At 41.7% G+C, this 20,947-nt stretch overlaps 1 protein-coding gene and 1 pseudogene across 2 annotated transcripts in view; both read left to right on the top strand.

Annotated features, from left to right (window-relative positions):
• LOC106585040 (synaptic vesicle glycoprotein 2C-like) overlaps positions 1 to 7,377 on the top strand; it is a 30,836-nt pseudogene extending 23,459 nt beyond the window's left edge.
• Positions 7,378 to 14,171: 6,794 nt separating this feature from the next.
• The window catches only part of iqgap2 (IQ motif containing GTPase activating protein 2), a 102,473-nt gene continuing 95,697 nt past the window's right edge, over positions 14,172 to 20,947 (top strand). For both annotated transcript variants that reach the window (XM_045706983.1, XM_045706982.1), the window contains exon 1: positions 14,172 to 14,478. In XM_045706983.1, coding sequence (XP_045562939.1) covers positions 14,433 to 14,478 — 46 coding nt within the window. In that variant the 5' untranslated portion in view covers positions 14,172 to 14,432. The remainder of the gene's footprint in view (positions 14,479 to 20,947) is intronic.

The following is a 20,947-nucleotide window of genomic DNA, read 5'->3' as shown; positions in this document are numbered from 1 at the left end:
ATAAGCACACATTGCATTAGCCCTCTTACACTAATGTACACTCCCACACACTGAAGAACAGTCATTTTCAGTAAAAAGGAGATAAGGAGAACAAAAATATACCTCTTCATTGTTTTGGATTTACCCTGTTACTGTAGTTCTGAGCTACAGTGTGGATTTGTGTTCATTCTGTGTCTATTATGTTGTCTGTCTGTATATCCTGCTTATCGGCTGTCTGTATATCCTGTTTATCGTCAGTCTATATATCCTGTTTATCGTCGGTCTGTATATCCTGCTTAACGTCTGTCTGTATATCCTGTTTATCGTCTGTCTGCATGTCCTGCTTATCATCTGTCTGTATATCCTGTTTATTGTGGTGGCACCACAAATTCCTGTACATAGAAATGTATTTAGCGAATAAAGGTGATTCTGAAAAGATTCCATCAAATTTTCAGTAAGACCCATTTTCAGTAAGACCCATTTTCAGTAAGATCCATTTTCAGTAAGATCCATTTTCAGTAAGACCCATTTTCAGTAAGACCCATTTTCAGTAAGATCCATTAAAGTGGGCAACAATTTTGATATTTATAAACTATTTCACAGAATGTATGAAACACACATTTAAGGGTTTGAAGGGTTCTCTGTGCCTAAGGGAAAGCGCCTTAGGGTACATGGGTAGCTCAGTGTTGAGGCTAAGATTATTTACATGGCTGTGTATTATTACAATGATTGAGGATAGATATAATTGAAGGCTTTAGCAACCGTTTCCAGCTCGAGGACATAATTAGTCCGACACGTTCCTTTCCAGTGGCAAAGGTGCATACAGATGGAGGAATTCAGATATGACATTGTTTTTAGCACGACCCACAGAGTTCTTAAACTACGGTGTGCAACATGGTCCAATGTGCCAGTAAATCAGCACAATCTCATTTTTCGTTTTTTCAAATTGCTGCCGTCTTGGAGCTAGAATTTGGATGATGTATACTGTGATAATGCCGATACAAAAAAAGAGTAACGTAGAGCAATGTACAGTAAGGCGAACATAGCAAATGAGGCATTTGTGGTAAGTATACATGGGGCCGCCATCTTTATGCACCTTCGCTGTTGAATAGTCCAGAAAATTACTTTAGAATGTGCTGAGATAAGTGTCATTTAGAGAGGGGAATTGGAAATTGATTGTGTGTGTGCGTGCGTTTGTGTATGTGAGAATACGTGTGTGTGTGTGTGTGTGTGTGTTGCTGCTATGAAGATGAATCGGACATAGTCTCTACCTGTGGGATGAGATAAGGCACAACATGATTTAACTTAAATGTCCTTTCTTTCCTTCCTTTATTTGTTTGCTTTGTGTGTTGCACTTTTCTCTGTGTGGTCTTTGGGAATATACCCCATAGAAATTGTGCAAATAGAACATACGTCACATCACCACGGGAAGCAACAATCAGTTGCCCACAAGTAGCTTAAAAGACCCACTCCTGTGACATTTTTGAACTACTATGAACGGAGACCAAAAACAAGCTAAATACTGTATGAATTGAAAAATCGAAGCTCCCTCTCTTGAGAATGTGACCATTATGTAAAATATGCGGATGTGTTCTCTTGTGTCTGATTGGTTGCAGGCTGGAGTTTCAGTATGGGTTCTGCCTACCAGTTCCACAGTTGGAGAGTGTTTGTGGTCGTCTGCGCCCTGCCCTGCGTTTGTGCTGTCGTGGCTCTCACTTTCATGCCCGAGAGCCCCAGGTTTTACCTGGAGGTAAAGTAAAGCATTATGGGAAATGGGGTTTTAGGGAGAATGTCTGCCCCTAACAGACTATGTTAGTGTGTGTGGGCATGGATGGTCAGCTTTTCAATTCAATAGTTCCAGTTCTGAACAGTATAGGCAAGTATAGGCAACTAATAGAATGTAGACCAATCCCAGATAGGCATATAGCCTAGTTAATTGGTTATTTAAGTCTGATGATAGTGCAAGGATTGGTTATCATTAACCTAGGGCCCTATAGCAGCTTAGGTCCCTATAGCATCTATTTCCTCAGAAAAAAAAGAGAGTACATTAACCTAGGTTACTATAATGCTTAAGTGTGTTCGTGACAGTGGGTGCTGAGGAGTATTTTTTTAATAATAAAGTATACTTTTTTTGTATTTGCTCAGTCTGATTGGGTGGGCCTGGCAGGGCCTGGCTTCCCAGTGGGTGGGCGGGCTTGTGTCCACCCAAGCCCACACATGACTATACCCCTGGTTCATTAAAGTTGGAAATGCTTTGTTCTTCAACAGAAAGGCCTACGAGGCAAACAGTTAGTCAGCCTAAAGCTTCAGCAGCAGAGGCCTGGGCTACACATGGCACGCCATTTTGCATGTTTTGTCGAAGATGGCAAATAATAAGCTAATAATAAGCTAACGTCTGTGACAGTAGGCAACGCCTGTTACTGTAGGAGAATTACACTTTGAAGTAAAATGAGTCATCATTGTCGTGACTCCTGTCATCTCAGCCCATCTCCTCCCCGTGTGAGCATGGCTGTCACGGAGGAGCGCTCCCTGTTCTCTCTCCGTTAATCCCGTTAATTCCCCCCCGTTTCTCACTCCTGTCAGGTGGGGAAGCACGACGAGGCTTGGATGATCCTCAAGCAGATCCATGACACCAACATGCGAGCGCGTGGGCAGCCGGAGAAAGTCTTCACCGTGAGTATTTTCCCGCCTCGGCTCTTGCTTTGTTCACACGGTAAAAAACGAAGGCTTATAACCGCCAGCGCTGCGACATGTTTAAATATGTGCCGAGGATCATATCTATGATATGAAAAGGTTTTGAAAGGTATTTTGTGTCATTCAAATACGCGATGCCCGAGGCGCGCCTGGAAACAGCACCCCAGTCAATCTACATTTAGAGCTTTTAATTTGGTGTCAGATTTCCTGTCTCTGAAAGTGAACCAAATCTCATGATACAACTGTAGCCTATATTTTCAGATGCAGGTTTTTGCTGCTAATGCAATAGCATAAGGGCTCAATCAATCTTGAATTACAAAACGTGCCTATCAATTTGCATAGCCTACCTTTTTCCATGGGACAATCTAATTGCAATGCAGAATAGTTGTAGATACTGTAAGAGAACCAGGTAAATTCCAATTCCTCGAGGTGCTTCCAGGGCCCGTGTTTCCTTGTACCGCCCAGGGATATCCAATGAATGGACCACAGCCACAGACCACCTTCCGGTTACATTTGTTCACCAGCAGTAGCCAACAAGAAAGAAACAGCATAAACATTACTTTTGATGTAATTATGTTATTAAAAACGAAATTTCCCATAATTCCCATCCCAGGTGAACAGAATCAAGATCCCCAAGCATTTGGATGAGCTGGTGGAGATGAAATCAGAGTCGGGGAACCCAGTCTCCAAGGCCCTCTTCAGGTCCAAGACAGAGCTATGTGGGGTGGGTTTTCACTGCCTCCCCTGTTGTTGGCTCGCTAGATGGCCATGATAGAAGCGGCATTATCCTGCACTGCACTCTCACAAATCATTATTGATGTGTTTCTCTTGTTTCTCCACACAGATCTGGGTTAACTTTATGAAGTGTTTCGACTACCCTCTCAAAGAAAGCACTATCAAGCTAGCGATTGTTTGGTTTACGCTGTCATTTGGGTAAGCTTTTTATTGTAATGACTCCCACTCCCTCCCTCTCTCCTGATAGAAAGTTCTGGTTATTAATTTAGAGATGTAGGAGTCAGAATAGGCTAACTTCGTTCGTCAGGAAATGGCATAGACTTTTGCGCTTGCAGCCACATTGCATTTCTGTCAGCTGTCCAACGTGGTAGCAGAGGTCGCAGCTCCCTGCTCTCAGGAGAACTACTGAATCAATATACTTTCATTGGCCTCTCCTCTCAGTGTGACAGGATGGGAATTCAAGCAGCCTGAGAAGAAAAGAACACTCCTGGAAACCCAACAGAAACAGTGTATTCTACCCCTATAGTTCCAATACATTTCAACTGGCTCCTATGTATAAACATGTATTTCTTTCCATTTGTTAACCTATATCCACTAGAGTGACTCCCTATGCTAAATTCCTTGTGGTACGTACATAACCTAACCTTTATGTTGGTGACGACACTGTGTGTGTCTGTGGATCCAGGTACTACGGCCTGTCTGTGTGGTTCCCTGACGTCATCAAGCACCTCCAGGCAGATGACTACGCCTCCAAGGTGAAGATCCACAGCAACGAACGCATCGAGGACTTCACCTTCAATTTCACCATGGAGAACCAGATCCACACCAGTGGTGTCTTCATCAACGACAGGTAGGGAAGAAAGAGAAGACTCTTCCACATTAATGATGGACAAGCAGTTATAACTGCATCCTCGATGAAAAATGGGACTGATGGACTAAAATGGAGTATGGAGGAAAATGTGAATCATTACTATGGCGCTTTTAAATTCATCTGGCATGTTGTTTTATCTGCTTTGTCCATGTCAACCCGATGAGATGAATAAACGTTAAATACAGAATAGCCAAGGATTTCTCTGTAAAATGAATATGACATGTAGGCATTAGTAACTAACCATGTCCACACATACACTTTCCTCTGTTGAACCTTCCAGATTTGTTAATATGAAGTTGAAGTCCATCACCTTCATTGACTCAACCTTCCGTAACTGCTACTTTGACGACGTGACGTCGGTGGGATCCTACTTCCGGAACTGTACCTTCATCGAGGCGTTCTTCTACAACACTGGTAAGACAGACAAACAGAACCAGAAAGAGAACAGGGGTATTTCTGGGCCACTGTGAAAAATCTAGAAGGATCTTTGTCAGGCTTGACCTGTTCTCTTTTCTTTCATACTTCCTTTTTTGTAAAGATATAGTTTCCATGGGCTGAATAATGTTTGCTAGGTATTGTCCTTTCTCAGCTACAGTCCTGTCTCAGTCATGCCTATATTCCTGTTTGTGATGGCAGACATCGATGACTCAAAACTGATAGATGGCACAGAGGTGATCAACAGCACGTTTCACCACAACAAGACGGGCTGTCAGATGACCTTTGACGACGACTACAGCGCCTACTGGGTCTACTTCATCAACTTCCTTGGAACTCTGGCTGTTCTGCCCGGCAACATCGTCTCGGCACTGCTCATGGATAAAATCGGACGCCTTTCCATGTTAGGTATGTACGGGGATAGTTTGCATAGTCCTTTCTGAGGGCTACCTTTGTTATGAGCATGACTGTATTAGGTTGTTCAAATAAAAAAGGATGTGGTGTGTGTGTGTGTGTGTGTGTGTGTGTGTGTGTGTGTGTGTGTGTGTGTGTGTGTGTGTGTGTGTGTGTGTGTGTGTGTGTGTGTGTGTGTGTGTGTGTGTGTGTGTGTGTGTGTGTGGTACAGGTGGCTCCATGGTTCTGTCAGGGATCAGTTGCTTCTTCCTGTGGTTCGGCACCAGTGAGTCGATGATGATCTTCATGCTGTGCCTTTACAACGGCCTGAGCATATCAGCCTGGAACTCACTGGACGTGGTCACCACAGAGTCCTTCCCTACAGACAGAAGGTATCGTTAGCAAGAAAATATAAATGATCCATTCCTATCTGCACACACAACAAGCATGAACAAACACACAGACATACATATAAAACTCCTGTAAATCACTAAAATACTTTCTAACCCCCCTCCCCTCTCTCTCTCTCTGTGTCAGAGGGACAGGTTTTGGGTTCTGTAACGCTTTGTGTAAGCTGGCAGCAGTGTTGGGAAACCTGATCTTTGGTTCTCTGGTTGGCATCACCAAGTCCATCCCCATCCTCCTGGCCTCATCTGTGCTGGTGTGTGGAGGCCTGGTGGGGCTCCGGCTGCCTGATACCAGGGCCAACGTCCTCATGTAGCCCCAGGAAGGACCACCTGGCCTGTGGAAGACTTGGGCCAAACCTGGTGCAAAGGGTTTGCTTCAAACATGTCCTATGGATGTTTGGGATTTGATTTGCTTATTGCCGCTTGTGGTCTCAAAGGGAGTTAAATTGCATAACCCCCACCCCATATCCCCTACAAAACAGTATATCTACTTTCACTTGATCAATTTATGTATGTACAAGACACAACCCAAGCTCCAGACCATCTGCACAATTCCCTGGTGTCAAAGGGAAACTCCTATTTATTATTGGATGTAATATTTGGGGATGTCACAATGCCCCTTCCAGGATGGAATGATGTCACTCAATATTTTCATGTTATTTCATCATGATATAATCATAATCGTTAGTGGGGTAGATATTTTAGTGAAGCTTGTGGTGAGCATTGTTCAGAGGAATTGATGGTCAGTTGTTCAGCATCATGACTTATTGATGGCCGGGCCATTGCCTGTGGATTATGTCCATCCATCCCTGTATAGTACTTGCTGTGAAGGGAACTACTGTATGTGGGTCCTGTAGTTGGCTGAAGTAGACTCTAGATCAGAGTCATTGGCTGTTTGCTATGAGCTGGCTTGTGAAGTCAGTACTGAGGTAGTGCTATGTGAGTTGTACAGATGTCAGTAGCGCCTGTTGCGTTGTACCTTATGAGCAGTAGCTTCCAGGCATGTTTGTCTGGTGTTAATGCAGGGGCAGGGTTAGTGCTGTACATATGAATGTGTTCTTATTAGGCCAGGACAGATGGAGGAGAGAGGGGAAAACAAGCTGTTCTGAGCACAGCCACCCTGCAGTGGGAGAGACGGGGAATAGATGATCAGAAAGACTGGAGACCACACAGCTGCAACACAGCTGGCCTAGACAGACAGACAGACAGACAGACAGACAGACAGACAGACGGACAGACAGACAGACGGACAGACAGACAGACAGACAGACAGACAGACAGACAGACAGACAGACAGACAGACAACAAGGGTATTTCTGGGCCACCGAGTGTAGATGGATCTTTGTCAGGCTTGATGTGTTCTCACATAATGTTTCACTTGTAATGTCTGCTGGATATACGCATATACCCTTAACTGTCAACCATGAAGAGTCATGGTGATGGACAGGTCTTAACCCACAGTAGCTGGTTTGAAGCTTCTCCCAGATAACATCTGAAACTATAATAACGTGCTTGTTGTCAGTTGTGGCTATTTATTTATTAGTTTACACTGACAGATGCATAAAGATGTGTTTTAATTACAGTGTTCTGCCCCACTCTACCACAGTCATATATAAACACTCAATGTCAAAGCCCTTTGCACTAGCTCTCTAGGCCATATTGAATAACTTGATTTGTTGTTATTTGAAGTGTACATACTAAATGTATCAATATGTTAATATTTATGTTTTTTGCAGGTATCTGCAGCTGTTCTAAAGAATTTGTTGGGGAATATGTAAGAATCCAGTTTTTTTGTATCAACTCTTGTTCTCCACTTCTCCTATTTGTTGTATTGTAAGGTATTGTATGCAGCCTCTCTGATTGGGATTTATTTATGTTCAGCCTTTGATTTGGCGTTTCTCTTCGGCACTGACTTTGTAATGACATGTCAGGCTGCTTTCTTTTCAAGATTCTGAATGGCCTTTTTTTTTTAAATGTGCCTCTTCTTCACCGGAGCGTTCTCCTCATAGACAACAGAACAGGAGACCGAAGGGTACAGGAGGTAAACAGGAAGTGAACTCTGTGTCTGTGTGTGTGTGTGTGTGTGTGTGTGTGTGTGTGTGTGTGTGTGTGTGTGTGTGTGTGTGTGTGTGTGTGTGTGTGTGTGTGTGTGTGTGTGTGTGTGTGTGTGTGTGTGTGTGTGTGTGTGTGTGTGTGTGTGCGTGTGTGTCTGTGTGTGTCTGTGTGTGTGTGTGTGTGTGTGTGTGTGTGTGTGTGTGTGTGTGTGATGTCCCTTCTCACTACGGTCAACATTTCTAAGTACTGTACATCCTAACATTGGTGTGACAGTGACGTCCATATCAGTTTAAAAAAAGAAGCCCTCCCCTCAGATGAAGTTGGAAGATAATATTATTTTTAAACTGGATTGGAAAATATCAAATGTTATTTAGAGCAATAAGATATTTAGTAACTGCTTGCATAAGAGTGACCCCACAGACGTAATTTAAGTGAAATGACGTGAAAACAACGTTGATTCAACCAGTGTGTGCCCAGTGGGAATGCAATTGCTTGGATATTTTAAGCAATATTTAAACAGTTTTACAACATTGAGTAAACTATTCTAGTGCTTGTTATTAAAAACACCCACCTGTGACAATTTGGAAGACATTTTAGAATCAGTAACAAAGCAGTATTTTTCAAAAGGCTTTTTGCCAAATGTCTGTACACATAATTCAGTACACAGCGCATGTATAAATCTTTGCACTGTATAATGGCATTTCATTAGTGCTGTACACTGCATAACATTTCAGTCTCTAAATTCTCACCCAAAGTTGACAAATGCATCTGATGTTTATAAGGCATCCTGCAGATAGCTGTTGTTACTGTAAGCAGTGTGATCACCAGACCTCAGTCACAGGTCTACATCTCTACATGGCTCCTTAGTATTTTCTGTGGCTTACTGCCGGTGTAGCTCTCCTGTTCCTGTGTGTGTCGTATCTGTGAGTATATTGTAGTGTTAGTAGTCCACTGTATCAAAACGGCTGTCTGCTTGCCCCCTCCTTATTTTAGCTTTACATCATCTTGGATATGGTGCACTACAAATGAACAACCGCTGACTTTTTGATGATTTCATGATTTTTTTAAGTGATGACATAATCAATGGAACTTGAGTATTTATAGTAGTAGTAATAACATCCTGATTGGGCTTGTGTCAAACCAAAGCTACTGACTGACTACTGTTACCACCTCAGCAGTGTTGTGCATACAATAAGATACCAGTTATTTATGAACAAGGATTGCAGCTGTATGGTGGTACTGGATGTGTTAAACCTAGCGTCTTAACCTAATTGTGACAGCATTGCCTGTGGTATCTTACAAAGGATAAATAAGTGTCTCTCTTTTTTGTGTGTGCGTGTGTGGTTTGGTTTCACTATCATTGTGGAGACCAGAAGTCCTCACAAGGATAGTAAAACAAGGAAAATTTGGACAGGTATGGACATTTTGCCAGTCCCCACAAGGAAAATTGCTATTTTAGGCTTAGAGGTTAGGTTTAGGGATGGGAGTTAGGGTTAGGCTTAGTTTTAGGGTTAACGTTAGAGTTAGGTTAAGGGTTAGGGAAAATAAGATTTTGAATGGGAATAAATAGTTTGGTTCCCACAAGGATAGTAAAACAAATCTGTGTGTGTGTGTGTGTGTGTGTGTGTGTGTGTGTGTAATTATTGTACATATTAATGCTGTAGTTGGTGGACTTCTGAGTTAAATCTGTATGCTTTTTGATTGACTGATGCGTCTCCAGCTTTGTTCAAGCGATAAATCCATCTATCTATGTTCTACGTCTGTGTTTCCTTGGCTTAAAGCCACATGTCCTCTACTGTGTGTACAAACTTGCATGTGTGTATGAAACTTCTCTTTTTTGTGCTCAACTTTGTGTTCTTATTGTATTCTTCTGCCAGAAGAAGAGAAAATGTAGATTTTTGGAAGAAAAAAAAGTGAATGTATCACTCGTCAGTTTTTTTGGGACATTTTTTTAAGTGAACAATGGTGTGGGCTCAGATGAACAAATGTGTGGGCTCAGATGAACAAAGGTGTATACATTATTGTGAAGGGCATGCCAATTGTGGGATGACTGTATGTACAGACGTCTATAAACATGAAGCTATGTAGAGAAATATTTGCCAAATGATGCCCTGTGAATAATGTTTTAATTAAAGGAGAATGGCAGGAATTGCAAATAGTGCTGCTTATGAGCATCAAGTATATGAAATAAAGATTTATGTTCTCTAGCAAATTCAATCATGTGTTCATTCAACTCCTGAGGATATAAAGCTTGAGTGCATTGCAGCTTATATGGGTCTGCAGCAGGTCATTTTGAAGATAATATTATATCAGATAGAGTGCATGCAGACTGCAGAGCATTGGGCCCAAAATCGTATTACACTAATAATAGCTTTTGTTTAGCCCTGCACTCTCATAATCAGACCTCTAAGAAATATATGAGTTACCTTGCCTTCAATGTTTGCAAGTGAGAAAATATGATCAATTGTCAGGAATGAAAAAATGCAGATTTTCAATTAGTATAGACTACTATAATTCCAGTCCTATAAAATTGGAAAAGATGATGTGGCTAAACTAAAGTAATTACATCTACCCCTGGCTTTTGCCTTTTAATTTAAAAACATTCCAACAAAACGAACAGATAAAATGTAAAGTGAAATTTTACGTGGAATTTGGAGTTATAGACTTCTCTCACACACACCCTGCAACATCAGCACAGCAGAGACAAGAACAAACTTGGACAACACAATAAATTGTTACAGGCAGGCATGTCAAGCTGCACTGCTCTGCCCTGGTTACATGTCATGGCGGCAGGTGGCCTAACACTAAAGGCGTTGGGCCTGTAACTGAAATGTCACTAGTTCGACTCCCCGAGCAAGATGTAAAATCTGCCTAGGTGCCCTTGAGCAAGGCACGTAACCCTTATTGCTTGTGGGTCACCATTGATAATGGCATTTCTAATTCACACATGCATATTAATACACACTTGTACATGTGTGAAATAGGACATTTATGTAATCCATCATTGCTGGGACAGTGCTGGAATGGAAAATTAAATATCTGAACAAGTACGGTTTAGGTTGGCATGATAGTGTGTAGCCAGCATTAATTTCTCATCCCTGTCAATAAACCCATTCTACCAGGAACTGAAAAGCATGGCTGGCAGCAGTAGGCTTCAGAGGTGGTCAGACTAGCATGAAGTGAGCTATAGGAAATTGCGTAATCAGAAGGACCCTCTTCCCCTTTATACAGTAGTGCATTACCTTTGACCAGAGCCCTATAGGCCCTTATGATGCATTACCTTTGACCAGAGCCCTATGGGCCCTTATGATGCATTACCTTTGACCAGAGCCCTATGGGCCCTTATGATGCATTACCTTTGACCAGAGCCCTATGGGCCCTTATTAGGACCAGGTGTGTTGCCAAAATATCATATCACAATATGTTGTCAATTTTTTTTAAGGTACGGCAACCATTCTGATTGTTGTATACTCAACCAAAGTAAGACAAAAGTAGCACCATTTGTATAACTTTTCATTTATTTAGCACTATATCAACATATCGTTAAAAATGTATGTAAATCGATACCCGTATACCTTAAGATAAAATATATCGCCCAGTCGTAGCCCTTATAGTGCTCTACTTTTGACCAGAGCTTTATTGGTCCTGGTCCAAAATAGTGCACTCTAGGGGATAGGGAGCCATATGGGACTCAGTCCCTCTTCCACCTGACTGACTTCAAGCTTGGTGTGTAAAGTGAACCTCTCTGATGTCCAGAGGTGGGACCAAGTCACTATGAATCGAGTCACAAGCAAGTCTCAAGTAACAAGATCCAAGTCTCAAGTCGAGTCCAAAGTAGAATAGGTCTTGACTCAAGTCAAGTCCAAGTCCTGTGTTCTAAGCAAGTCAAATTGAGTCACAAAATCTCAAGTCAAGTCAAGTAAAAAAAAAATTGTATACATGCAATGACTTTTCAACTACAAATCTTTGTCTATTTATTGAGGCTACCAGACAGGCCATATCATTATTTTGTCTACAACACACTTTGATGATGTAATTGTTAAATAGGGACCTTGTAGCAGTGGTAAAGGCATGAAATCAGCAGAAGGCAAGGCAGGTTGACGTGCTCAGTGTGTAGATGTAATGAACTGGGTTTGGAGACGTAGCGGAGTCAGGCGCAGGACACAGGTTTGAGCGAAACAGTCTAGTTTACTCATAAACACAAGCAAAATCTCCAACAGGAATCACCAGTGTGAGGCGAACACCTCCAACAACCACTGAATACGAACAATCACGGACAAAACAGAAAGGTAAGCCAGCATAAGGAACATAATAAGGGAATTGAAACCAGGTGTGTGTAATCAAGACAAAACGAAAAGGGAAACATGGATCGGTGGTGACTTGAAAGCCGGTGACGTCGACCGCCGAACGCTGCCCGAACAAGGAGAGGGGCCGACTTCGGCGGAAGTCGTGACAGTAGATGTATTCACAGGTCCTGGTGATCCAATGGTGAAAGCGCCATATCATACAAGATATACAAGTAGATTTACCAAATTTACACCGGTAATAGCCCAAAAGAAATAGCCTTGTGTAGAGGGCAAGACTGTATAGCTTCCCCTTAAGAAACCAAATCGAATCTGTGTAACAGAAGCTCAAAAAGGTAGGCCTACATAATATAAGCAATTGGACCCCAGGATCATACAATTACCCAATTGGCAATTACAACCAATCAACTGGTTCTACAATGTAAAAGGCATTTTCCATGTGTACTGTACGTGTAACTGATAGATACATTTAAAAACATGAACGTGAGTGTGTGTATGTCAATTGTAGTCTCTTGTCTGTAATATATGTTTCGTTATGTGTCGATACCCCAGTAAATCTGTTGGGATCCCAATAAATCACAAATCCACAATCATTGTAACATTGGTAAACGGTACAGGGATGGAATAATGAAACGCTAGCAATTATTGTAGTATCTGATGGAATACCACATAGGGCCTATGCATTTAAATGTGTGAAAGTAAGAGCAAACGTTTCAACAAGAGAAAAAAAGCACTCTCCACTGGTGGGAATTTGGAGAGCACAAGTGAAGTCTCGCCGATGGTGCGTCTTCGCCACAGTAATAATTCATTTTGAACAAATTCCAAATGCAAGCTTCATAAGTAAATGATCAATTTCAAGCAATTGTTACATACCAAAATACCAATAGGCCTATGCTAGTAATTGTTGCCCCATTGCTGAGTTAATATTCTTGATCATAAAATGATTTTTGGAGCTGCATATTTACTTATGTCAATCCTTTCTTCCTATAATTTGACGTTTGCGTTTTACCAGATCCTATATCTGTACAGCAAATCAGCAATCTGTTCGCTAGCTCACCCCCGACCTGTATTGATTGACAGTTTTCTAGTCCAATCAGAGTGCCGAGTGTGCGTTTCACTAGCCAATCTGTTGCAGGTTTTTTTTGCAAGTGCAGTGCTGCGGCTGCTGTCTCTGGCTGCGTGTAGAGTAGTCCACATAGACTCTGTACCACAAAATGAGTGACAAAGCATTACAAAACCCGGCCAGATAAAATCAAGGTATCAGTCTTAAATCAAAGTCGATCCCGAGTCTTGAGGCTCCAAGTCCAGGTCAAGTTATTTTATTTTCTATCAAGTCGAATCTCAAGTCATACAATTTGTAACTGGAGTCAGACGAGTCCAAGTCATGTGACTGGAGTCCACAATTATGCTGATGTCTGCAAACCAAGTGTAATGTCATCCCTAACTATCCATGCATTTCTTGATATACCAACTACATAAACTTTAAAAAACGACCCTTTTATTCTAATGATTCCAGAGACAAGATAGCCACAACATCTTCACCCATTCATTTGCTATCTTGAGGCTATTTTGCAGTGGTGTAAAGTACTTAAGTAAAAATACTTTAAAGTACTACTTAAGTAGTTTTTTGGGGTATTGGTACTTTACAATTTATATTTTGGACAACTGTTACTTTTACTCCACTACATTCCTAAATAAAATAATGTAATTTCTACACCATACATTTTCCCTGACAGCCAAAAGTACTCGTTACATTTTGAATGTTTAGCAGGACAGGACAATTGTCTAATTCACGCACTTAAAGAGAAAATCCCTGGTCATCCCTATTTACTGCATATGATCTGGCGGAATCACTTAACACGAATGCTTTGTTTGTAAATTGTCTGAGTGTTGGAGCGTGCCCCTGGCTATCCATAAATTTAAAAAACAAGAAAATCGTGCTGTCTGGTTCGCTTAATATAAGGAATTTGAAATGATTTATATATCTACTTTTACTTTTGATACGTAAGTATATTTAAAGCCAAATACTTTTTGACTTTTACTCAAGTAGGATTTTACTATGTGACTTTCACTTGAGTCATTTTCTATTAAGGTATCTTAACTTTTACTTAACTTTTACTCAAGTATGACAATTATGTACTTTTCCCACCAATGCTATTTTGTCGCCCTTATTCTGGCAAGAGGGACATCATGTCATGATAAATTGGCCACCAGGTGGTGCTAGAGACGGCTAAATAATTAATGCGGTCGGGCCAGTTCAGAGCGCACCCACTGTGAACACTTGCACTGGACCAGAGGGAAATTGAATGACAAGCACTTTCTGACATGATTCTAACAAGGGTGAACGCGATGGGAGTTCTGCCGAGCGAGTGACAGGAGGCATGCGGTGCATTTCGACGGAAAGGAACTTTAGAAAACTGTTGAGCCGCTGCTATTGATAGTGGCACCACTACAAAATAGCGTTTTGTTTTATATTGAACTTATACCTCGAGGTGCGGTTTATGGTTTGCTGCTAGCTAGCGTTGGTTTGAAGTTGAAGTTCGAAGGAACCGAGGCAGGATGTACTATGAAGAAAAAGCTAATTCACACAAGCCACGTTATGGAAGTAAGTAAAAGTGACCTAATCCACCATTTGCAAATAAATTCGATAGACAACTTTTTTTTTGTAGCCTACATGTTTGTTAAATGAAACAAGTGGTTTTGTAAAGGCTGTTTTGGCAGGGCGAACCTCAGGCACCGCATGAAGTTCGATGTTGAAAAGCAGAATGTTCGATGAGCGGTTCACCGTATAAAATAGATGAAATATAGTTTTAAAACAAATAGCATTAAACTTTGACTCTTACGCATTTAGGTGTAAGATTTCAAAAGCTTATCACATTGTGATGATATCGAACTTGGAGTGTGTATTTTTTGTATTGAATGAATGCAATTTGGCTATTGTCAGACAATTTGTGTGTCCTGCCCCTCATACCCATGTCCCTCAGACAGACACATTGCCGTCGCAAACAACTAAACTTTGCCATTAAGGCCTTACAGTTGTGAAATATAGCCTTATACTAATATGACTAGTCCTAGTACACAATTAATGTAGTCGACAGTCCAGGGCCTCAGACAGAAGGCATTTTCGCAGTGGTTAAATATTAACTTTTTTCTGTTACTGTTAAGAAATCCACACCTGACTTCTGCATGGGTATTACAGCAATTTACAGTCAATACATCTCCAAAGGTTTCAAACGACAATAACATGTTTACCTGTTTGTCACTTAAGACCTGTGTGTTATTGACAGCATTTCAGCCTATGCTCACTCAGATCTGAGAGCAATGGCAAAGTGCAATGGTGAGAGATATTCAATCAAGCAATAAGGTCAATAGTCTTTTTTTCTCTGAGACAAACCAGTGAATAGCTTAGCTGCATTGTCAGCTATAGTGGAAATGCCTCAAACTGTTTGTTGGCCTGACATGGTTGTTTTCTGTTTTAACATGAACTCTGACTCCAAGTGTCCAAACAGGAAAGGTTGAAGGTATTGTTTGCAGTGGATGTGTCATTAACACAAAATGAGAAGTTTATTATTGGAAGGGCAGAGGTGGTCCTTACTCCTTAGAGGCCTCTTGGACCCGTTCCGAAATGGACCTGGGGCTTTCCCATCCGACTCCGATATTCATAAATACATTTTTTAAATATTGAGACCCGTTTGGAATGAACACGAAAACAACTACACCTGTTCCGTATAGACCTGGTCAGACCCGATCCGAGTGAGAGAAGCAGCAGCAAAGTCAATTTAAGTTACTTTATTAACCAGAGCTGAAAAAGCACGAGGTATAGAGGTGACGCTCTAGCAGCAAGCTACTGTGAGCGAGTGACACTAGGAGGAGGGAGTCCCACACAGAGGCTCTATGACTGTTGCCTATTGCCGCTTTGATGACTTATGATTGGCCAACAACAAGCTACACATGCCACTCTTGTGAAAAACAAAGAACAGCAGGGTAAATTATGCCATTTTTCTTTCTCTACTGCAGCAGTCGCGTTAGGGTCTGTATGGGTCCTTCCGGACAAGTCAGTTAAGATTACACACACCCGTGACAATCAAATCAGACCCGTGACATTTATTTAGAATTGTGGATCCGGATCCGCTCGAGTCCCGGATTGGGTCTCGTGTATTGGTTACTTTAGGTCCAGGGCCAGCTCTGTATTGATTCCTTTGGGTCAACGAGCCCAAGCAGATTATTATGTTCACATGGTGATGGAAACAAATATACAAAAAGGAAAACTATTAACAGGCATGCCTAAACTAAAGAATCAAAATGAATGGCCTCATGGCCACCAAACAAACCAACAGCCTCACGGTTTGCAAGCTGGCACACTGACTGGCGATCCCCTTAATCATCATATTCTTCGATGAGGTTTAACGGCGGTTGGCATCCAATAAAATGTTGATTTACCTCCACCTACTAGGCTGGAGTGTAACTCCCTTATACTTTGCTTGAAATAAAAAAAATGTATAAATAAAACAAATACACTACCATCTAACCACACACTCGTCTCGTACACCCAAATACCTCTCTGCAGCTGCCACCACAACCTCAATTTTCTGCGACTTACGTTCTATCCCTGCAGAACAGTCGATAACCATGACTATAAACAAAATAAATCTAATCTTACTGAAGCATATATCACTTGTTTGCATATCCCTCTGTACAGGTACAGATCTACTACTCACACCACTCCTCTCAGGATCCCTCGCCATTGACCCATCTTCCTCTACTTTCTTCACTATCTCAGCATACGACAACTTCTGCACTACTCAAACCTTGGAAACCTCAACCTGCCTCTCTCGCACCGGACATTTCTGATCCGCAGCCCCATGGGCTCCCCTACAATTAAAAAAAATAACACGACTTTACCCAATGCTGCACATTCCTTTGTCTCATGCCCTTTTGCAGACTTCTCACACCTAGGAAGCTCCCTCCTACACAGTACTGCCACATGCCCATAAGCTTGACACGTGTAACAATGTAAATTATTCGGCACAAAAGCTCATACAGGATAACTTATTTATTACATCACTTTATCGTGCAGACTCAACATCAAAACTCTAAAGAACAGAAAACGACTTCTGTTTCACCACTCACGCCACCCTGTATGCATCCTACCAAACTAGCATCAAACACCAGGAGTCTTCCCCTTCAGTTGGTCAACTTTCACATTTACCGCTACCCCAGTAATCACTCCTTTCGAATGGCACCCTTTTTTTGAGAGCAAAACAATTCACATCTCTTTTCCCCATTTGTTTTTAACATGGAGCACCTTCTCCCTCTGACCAGCAGAAACACAATCAATTATCACTAGACCACTTCTGGTTACCTTCACCGATTCCACAGCATCCAACTCTGTTTTCACCCACCCTGAAACCACAAATGGGTCAGCCACTTTTTCCAAAAATGTCTATCTGATTAGTGATGCACACCTCTGGTCTTGGAAGGCAACACCGTAAGCTGTTTTTTGAGTCAAGGCCTTTTAATCAGAGACTGATTTAAGACCTTGGTAAGCAGGTGTATGGGGTCTCTAGCCAATCAATAAACCGTAATTGATCAATTAAGGAGCGGAGAGAAACTAACACTAGCATGACTGAGGCCCTCTATGACTGGACTTACACACCCCAGAGCAAGGTGGTACGGTCTCTCTTGGCTACACCTGGAGCACTTCCTCTGTATTTGTAAATCTATGGCATGGGCCCATAGCACCTCGTGTATCTTGATTTGTCACTCCCTCAGGATTAGAGGTCGACCGATTAATCGGAATGGCAGATTTAATTAGGACCAATTTCAAGTTTTCATAACAATCGGTATTTTTGGCCACCGATTTGCCGATTTAGATTTTATTTATTTTTGTAACTTTTTAATTTTATTTAAAAAAAAAATTATATATATATATTTTTTTACTAGGTAAGTCAGATTAAGAACACATTCTTATTTTCAATGACGGCCTAGGAACGGGGGTTAACTGCCATGTTCAGGGGGGATTCGTTTTTGCAACCTTCTGGTTATTAGTCCAACGCTCTAACCACCTGCCTTACATTGCACTCCAAAAGGAGCCTGCATGGCAGGCTGACTACCTGTTATGCAAGGGCAGCAAGAAGCCAAGGTAAGTTGCTAGCTAGCATTAAACTTATCTTATAAAAAACTATCAATCTTAATATAATCACTAGTTAACTACACATGGTTGATGATATTACTAGTTTATCTAACGTGTCCTGCGTTGCATATAATTGATGCGGTGCCTGTTCATTTCTCATTGAATCACAGCCTACTTCGACAAACGGGTGATGATTTAACATGCGCATTTGCGAAAAAAGCACTGTCGTTGCACCAATGTACCTAACCATAAACATCAATACCTTTCTTTAAAATCAATACACAAGTATATATTTTTAAACCTGCATATTTAGTTAATATTGCCTGCTAACATGAAATTGTCACTGCTCTTGCGTTCATTGCCTGGCTCGTTGCGAACTAATTTGCCAGAATTCTACGTAATTATGACATACCATTGAAGGTTGTGCAATGTAACAGGAATATTTAGACTTATGGATGCCACCCGTTAGATAAAATACGGAACGGTTCCATATTTCACTGACAGAAAAAAAAGTTTTGTTTTCGAGATGATAGTTTCCAGATTCGACCATATTAATGACCTAAGGCTCGTATTTCTGTGTGTTTATTATATTATAATTAAGTCTATGATTTGATAGAGCAGTCTGACTGAGCGGTGGTAGGCACCAGCAGGCTCGTAAGCATTCATTCAAACAGCACTTTTGTGTGTTTTGCCAGCAGCTCTTCGCAATGCATTGCGCTGTTTATGACTTCAAGCCTGTCAACTCCCAAGATTAGGCTGGTGTAACCGATGTGAAATGGCTATCTAGTTAGCGGGTGCGCGCTAATAGCGTTTCAAACGTCACTCGCTCTGAGACTTGGAGTAGTTCTTCCCCTTGCTCTGCATGGGTAATGCTGCTTCGAGGGTGGCTGTTGTCGATGTGTTCCTGGTTCGAGCCCAGGTAGGAGCGAGGAGAGGGACGGAAGCTATACTGTTACACTGGCAATACTAAAGTGCTTATAAGAACATCCAATAGTCAAAGGTATATGAAATACAAATCGTATAGAGAGAAATAGTCCTATAATAATTACAACCTAAAACTTCTTACCTGGGAATATTGAAGACTCATGTTAAAAAGAACCACCAGCTTTCATATGTTCTCATGTTCTGAGCAAGGCACTTAAACGTTAGCTTTCTTACATGGCACATATTGCACTTTTACTTTCTTCTCCAACACTTTGTTTTTGCATTATTTAAACCAAATTGAACATGTTTCGTTATTTATTTCAGGCTAAATTGATTTTATTGATGTATTATATTAAGTAAAAATAAGTGTTAATTCAGTATTGTTGTAATTGTCATTATTACAAAAAAATATATCTATATCGGCTTTTTTTGGTCCTCCAATAATCGGTATCGGCGTTGAAAAATCATAATCGTTCGACCTCTACTCAGGATAGAAAAACATTACCGTAATTTCCTGACTATTAAGTGCACCTGAATATAAGCCGCACCCACTGAATTTAAAAATAAATATTATTTTGAACATAAATAAGCCGCACATGTCTATAAGCCGCAGGTGCCTACCGGTACATTGAAACAAATTAACTTTACACAGGCTTTAACAAAACACGGCTTGTAACAAAAAATAAAAAATTAGCAGTAAACAGTAGCCTACCAAGAAAGTCATTGCTCCAGACCAAGCTCCCGTGCAGCAGCTCTATTTCCTTTTCCAACAGCCAGATCAATCGTCTTCAACTTGAAAGCTGCATCATATGCATGTCTCCGTGTCTTTGCCATGATGAGGGTGACAAAATGACTACCATAATCAGAATGATGGGAAGTTTGAGCGCGCTCGATTTAATCTAAACAGTAAACAAAAAAGTTGTTTGACCTTAACCCGTTCGGCAATTTCATTGGTCTAATGAAAGCTTCATGCCGCCAAAAAACTGAGCACGTCACAGAATGTGTTTTTAAATTTTTTGTACACTGCTCAAAAAAATAAAGGGAACACTTAAACAACACATCCTAGATCTGAATGAAAGAAATAATCTTATTAAATACTTTTTTCTTTACATAGTTGAATGTGCTGACAACAAAATCACACAAATAATCAATGGAAATCCAATTTATCAACCCATGGAGGTCTGGATTTGGAGTCACTCAAAATTAAAGTGGAAAACCACGCTACAGGCTGATCCAACTTTGATGTCATGTCCTTAAAACAAGTCAAAATGGGGCTCAGTAGTGTGTGTGGCCTCCACGTGCCTGTGTGACCTCCCTACAACGCCTGGGCATGCTCCTGATGAGGTGGCGGATGGTCTCCTGGGGGATCTCCTCCCAGACCTGGACTAAAGCATCCGCCAACTCCTGGACAGTCTGTGGTGCAACGTGGCGTTGGTGGATGGAGCGAGACATGATGTGCTCAATTGGATTCAGGTCTGGGGAACGGGCGGGCCAGTTCATAGCATCAATGCCTTCCTCTTGCAGGAACTGCTGACACTCTCCAGCCACATGAGGTCTAGCATTGTCTTGCATTAGGAGGAACCCAGGGCCAACCGCACCAGCATATGGTCTCACAAGGGGTCTGAGGATCTCATCTCGGTACCTAATGGCAGTCAGGCTACCTCTGGCGAGCACATGGAGGGCTGTGCGGCCCCCCAAAGAAATGCCACCCCACACCATGACTGACCCACCGCCAAACCGGTCATGCTGGAGGATGTTGCAGGCAGCAGAACGTTCTCCACGGCGTCTCCAGACTCTGTCACGTCTGTCACATGCTTAGTGTGAACCTGCTTTCATCTGTGAAGAGCCCAGGGCGCCAGTGGCGCATTTGCCAATCTTGGTGTTCTCTAGCAAATGCCAAACGTCCTGCACGGTGTTGGGCTGTAAGCACAACCCCCACCTGTGGACGTCGGGCCCTCATACCACCCTCATGGAGTCTGTTTCTGACCGTTTGAGCAGACACATGCACATTTGTGGC

This window comes from Salmo salar, chromosome ssa24, assembly GCF_905237065.1.
Source record: "Salmo salar chromosome ssa24, Ssal_v3.1, whole genome shotgun sequence".
In the NCBI taxonomy this organism is placed as follows: Eukaryota; Metazoa; Chordata; class Actinopteri; order Salmoniformes; family Salmonidae; genus Salmo; species Salmo salar.
Note: the sequence above shows the minus strand (reverse complement) of the source record. Positions and strands in the feature narration are given on the sequence as shown.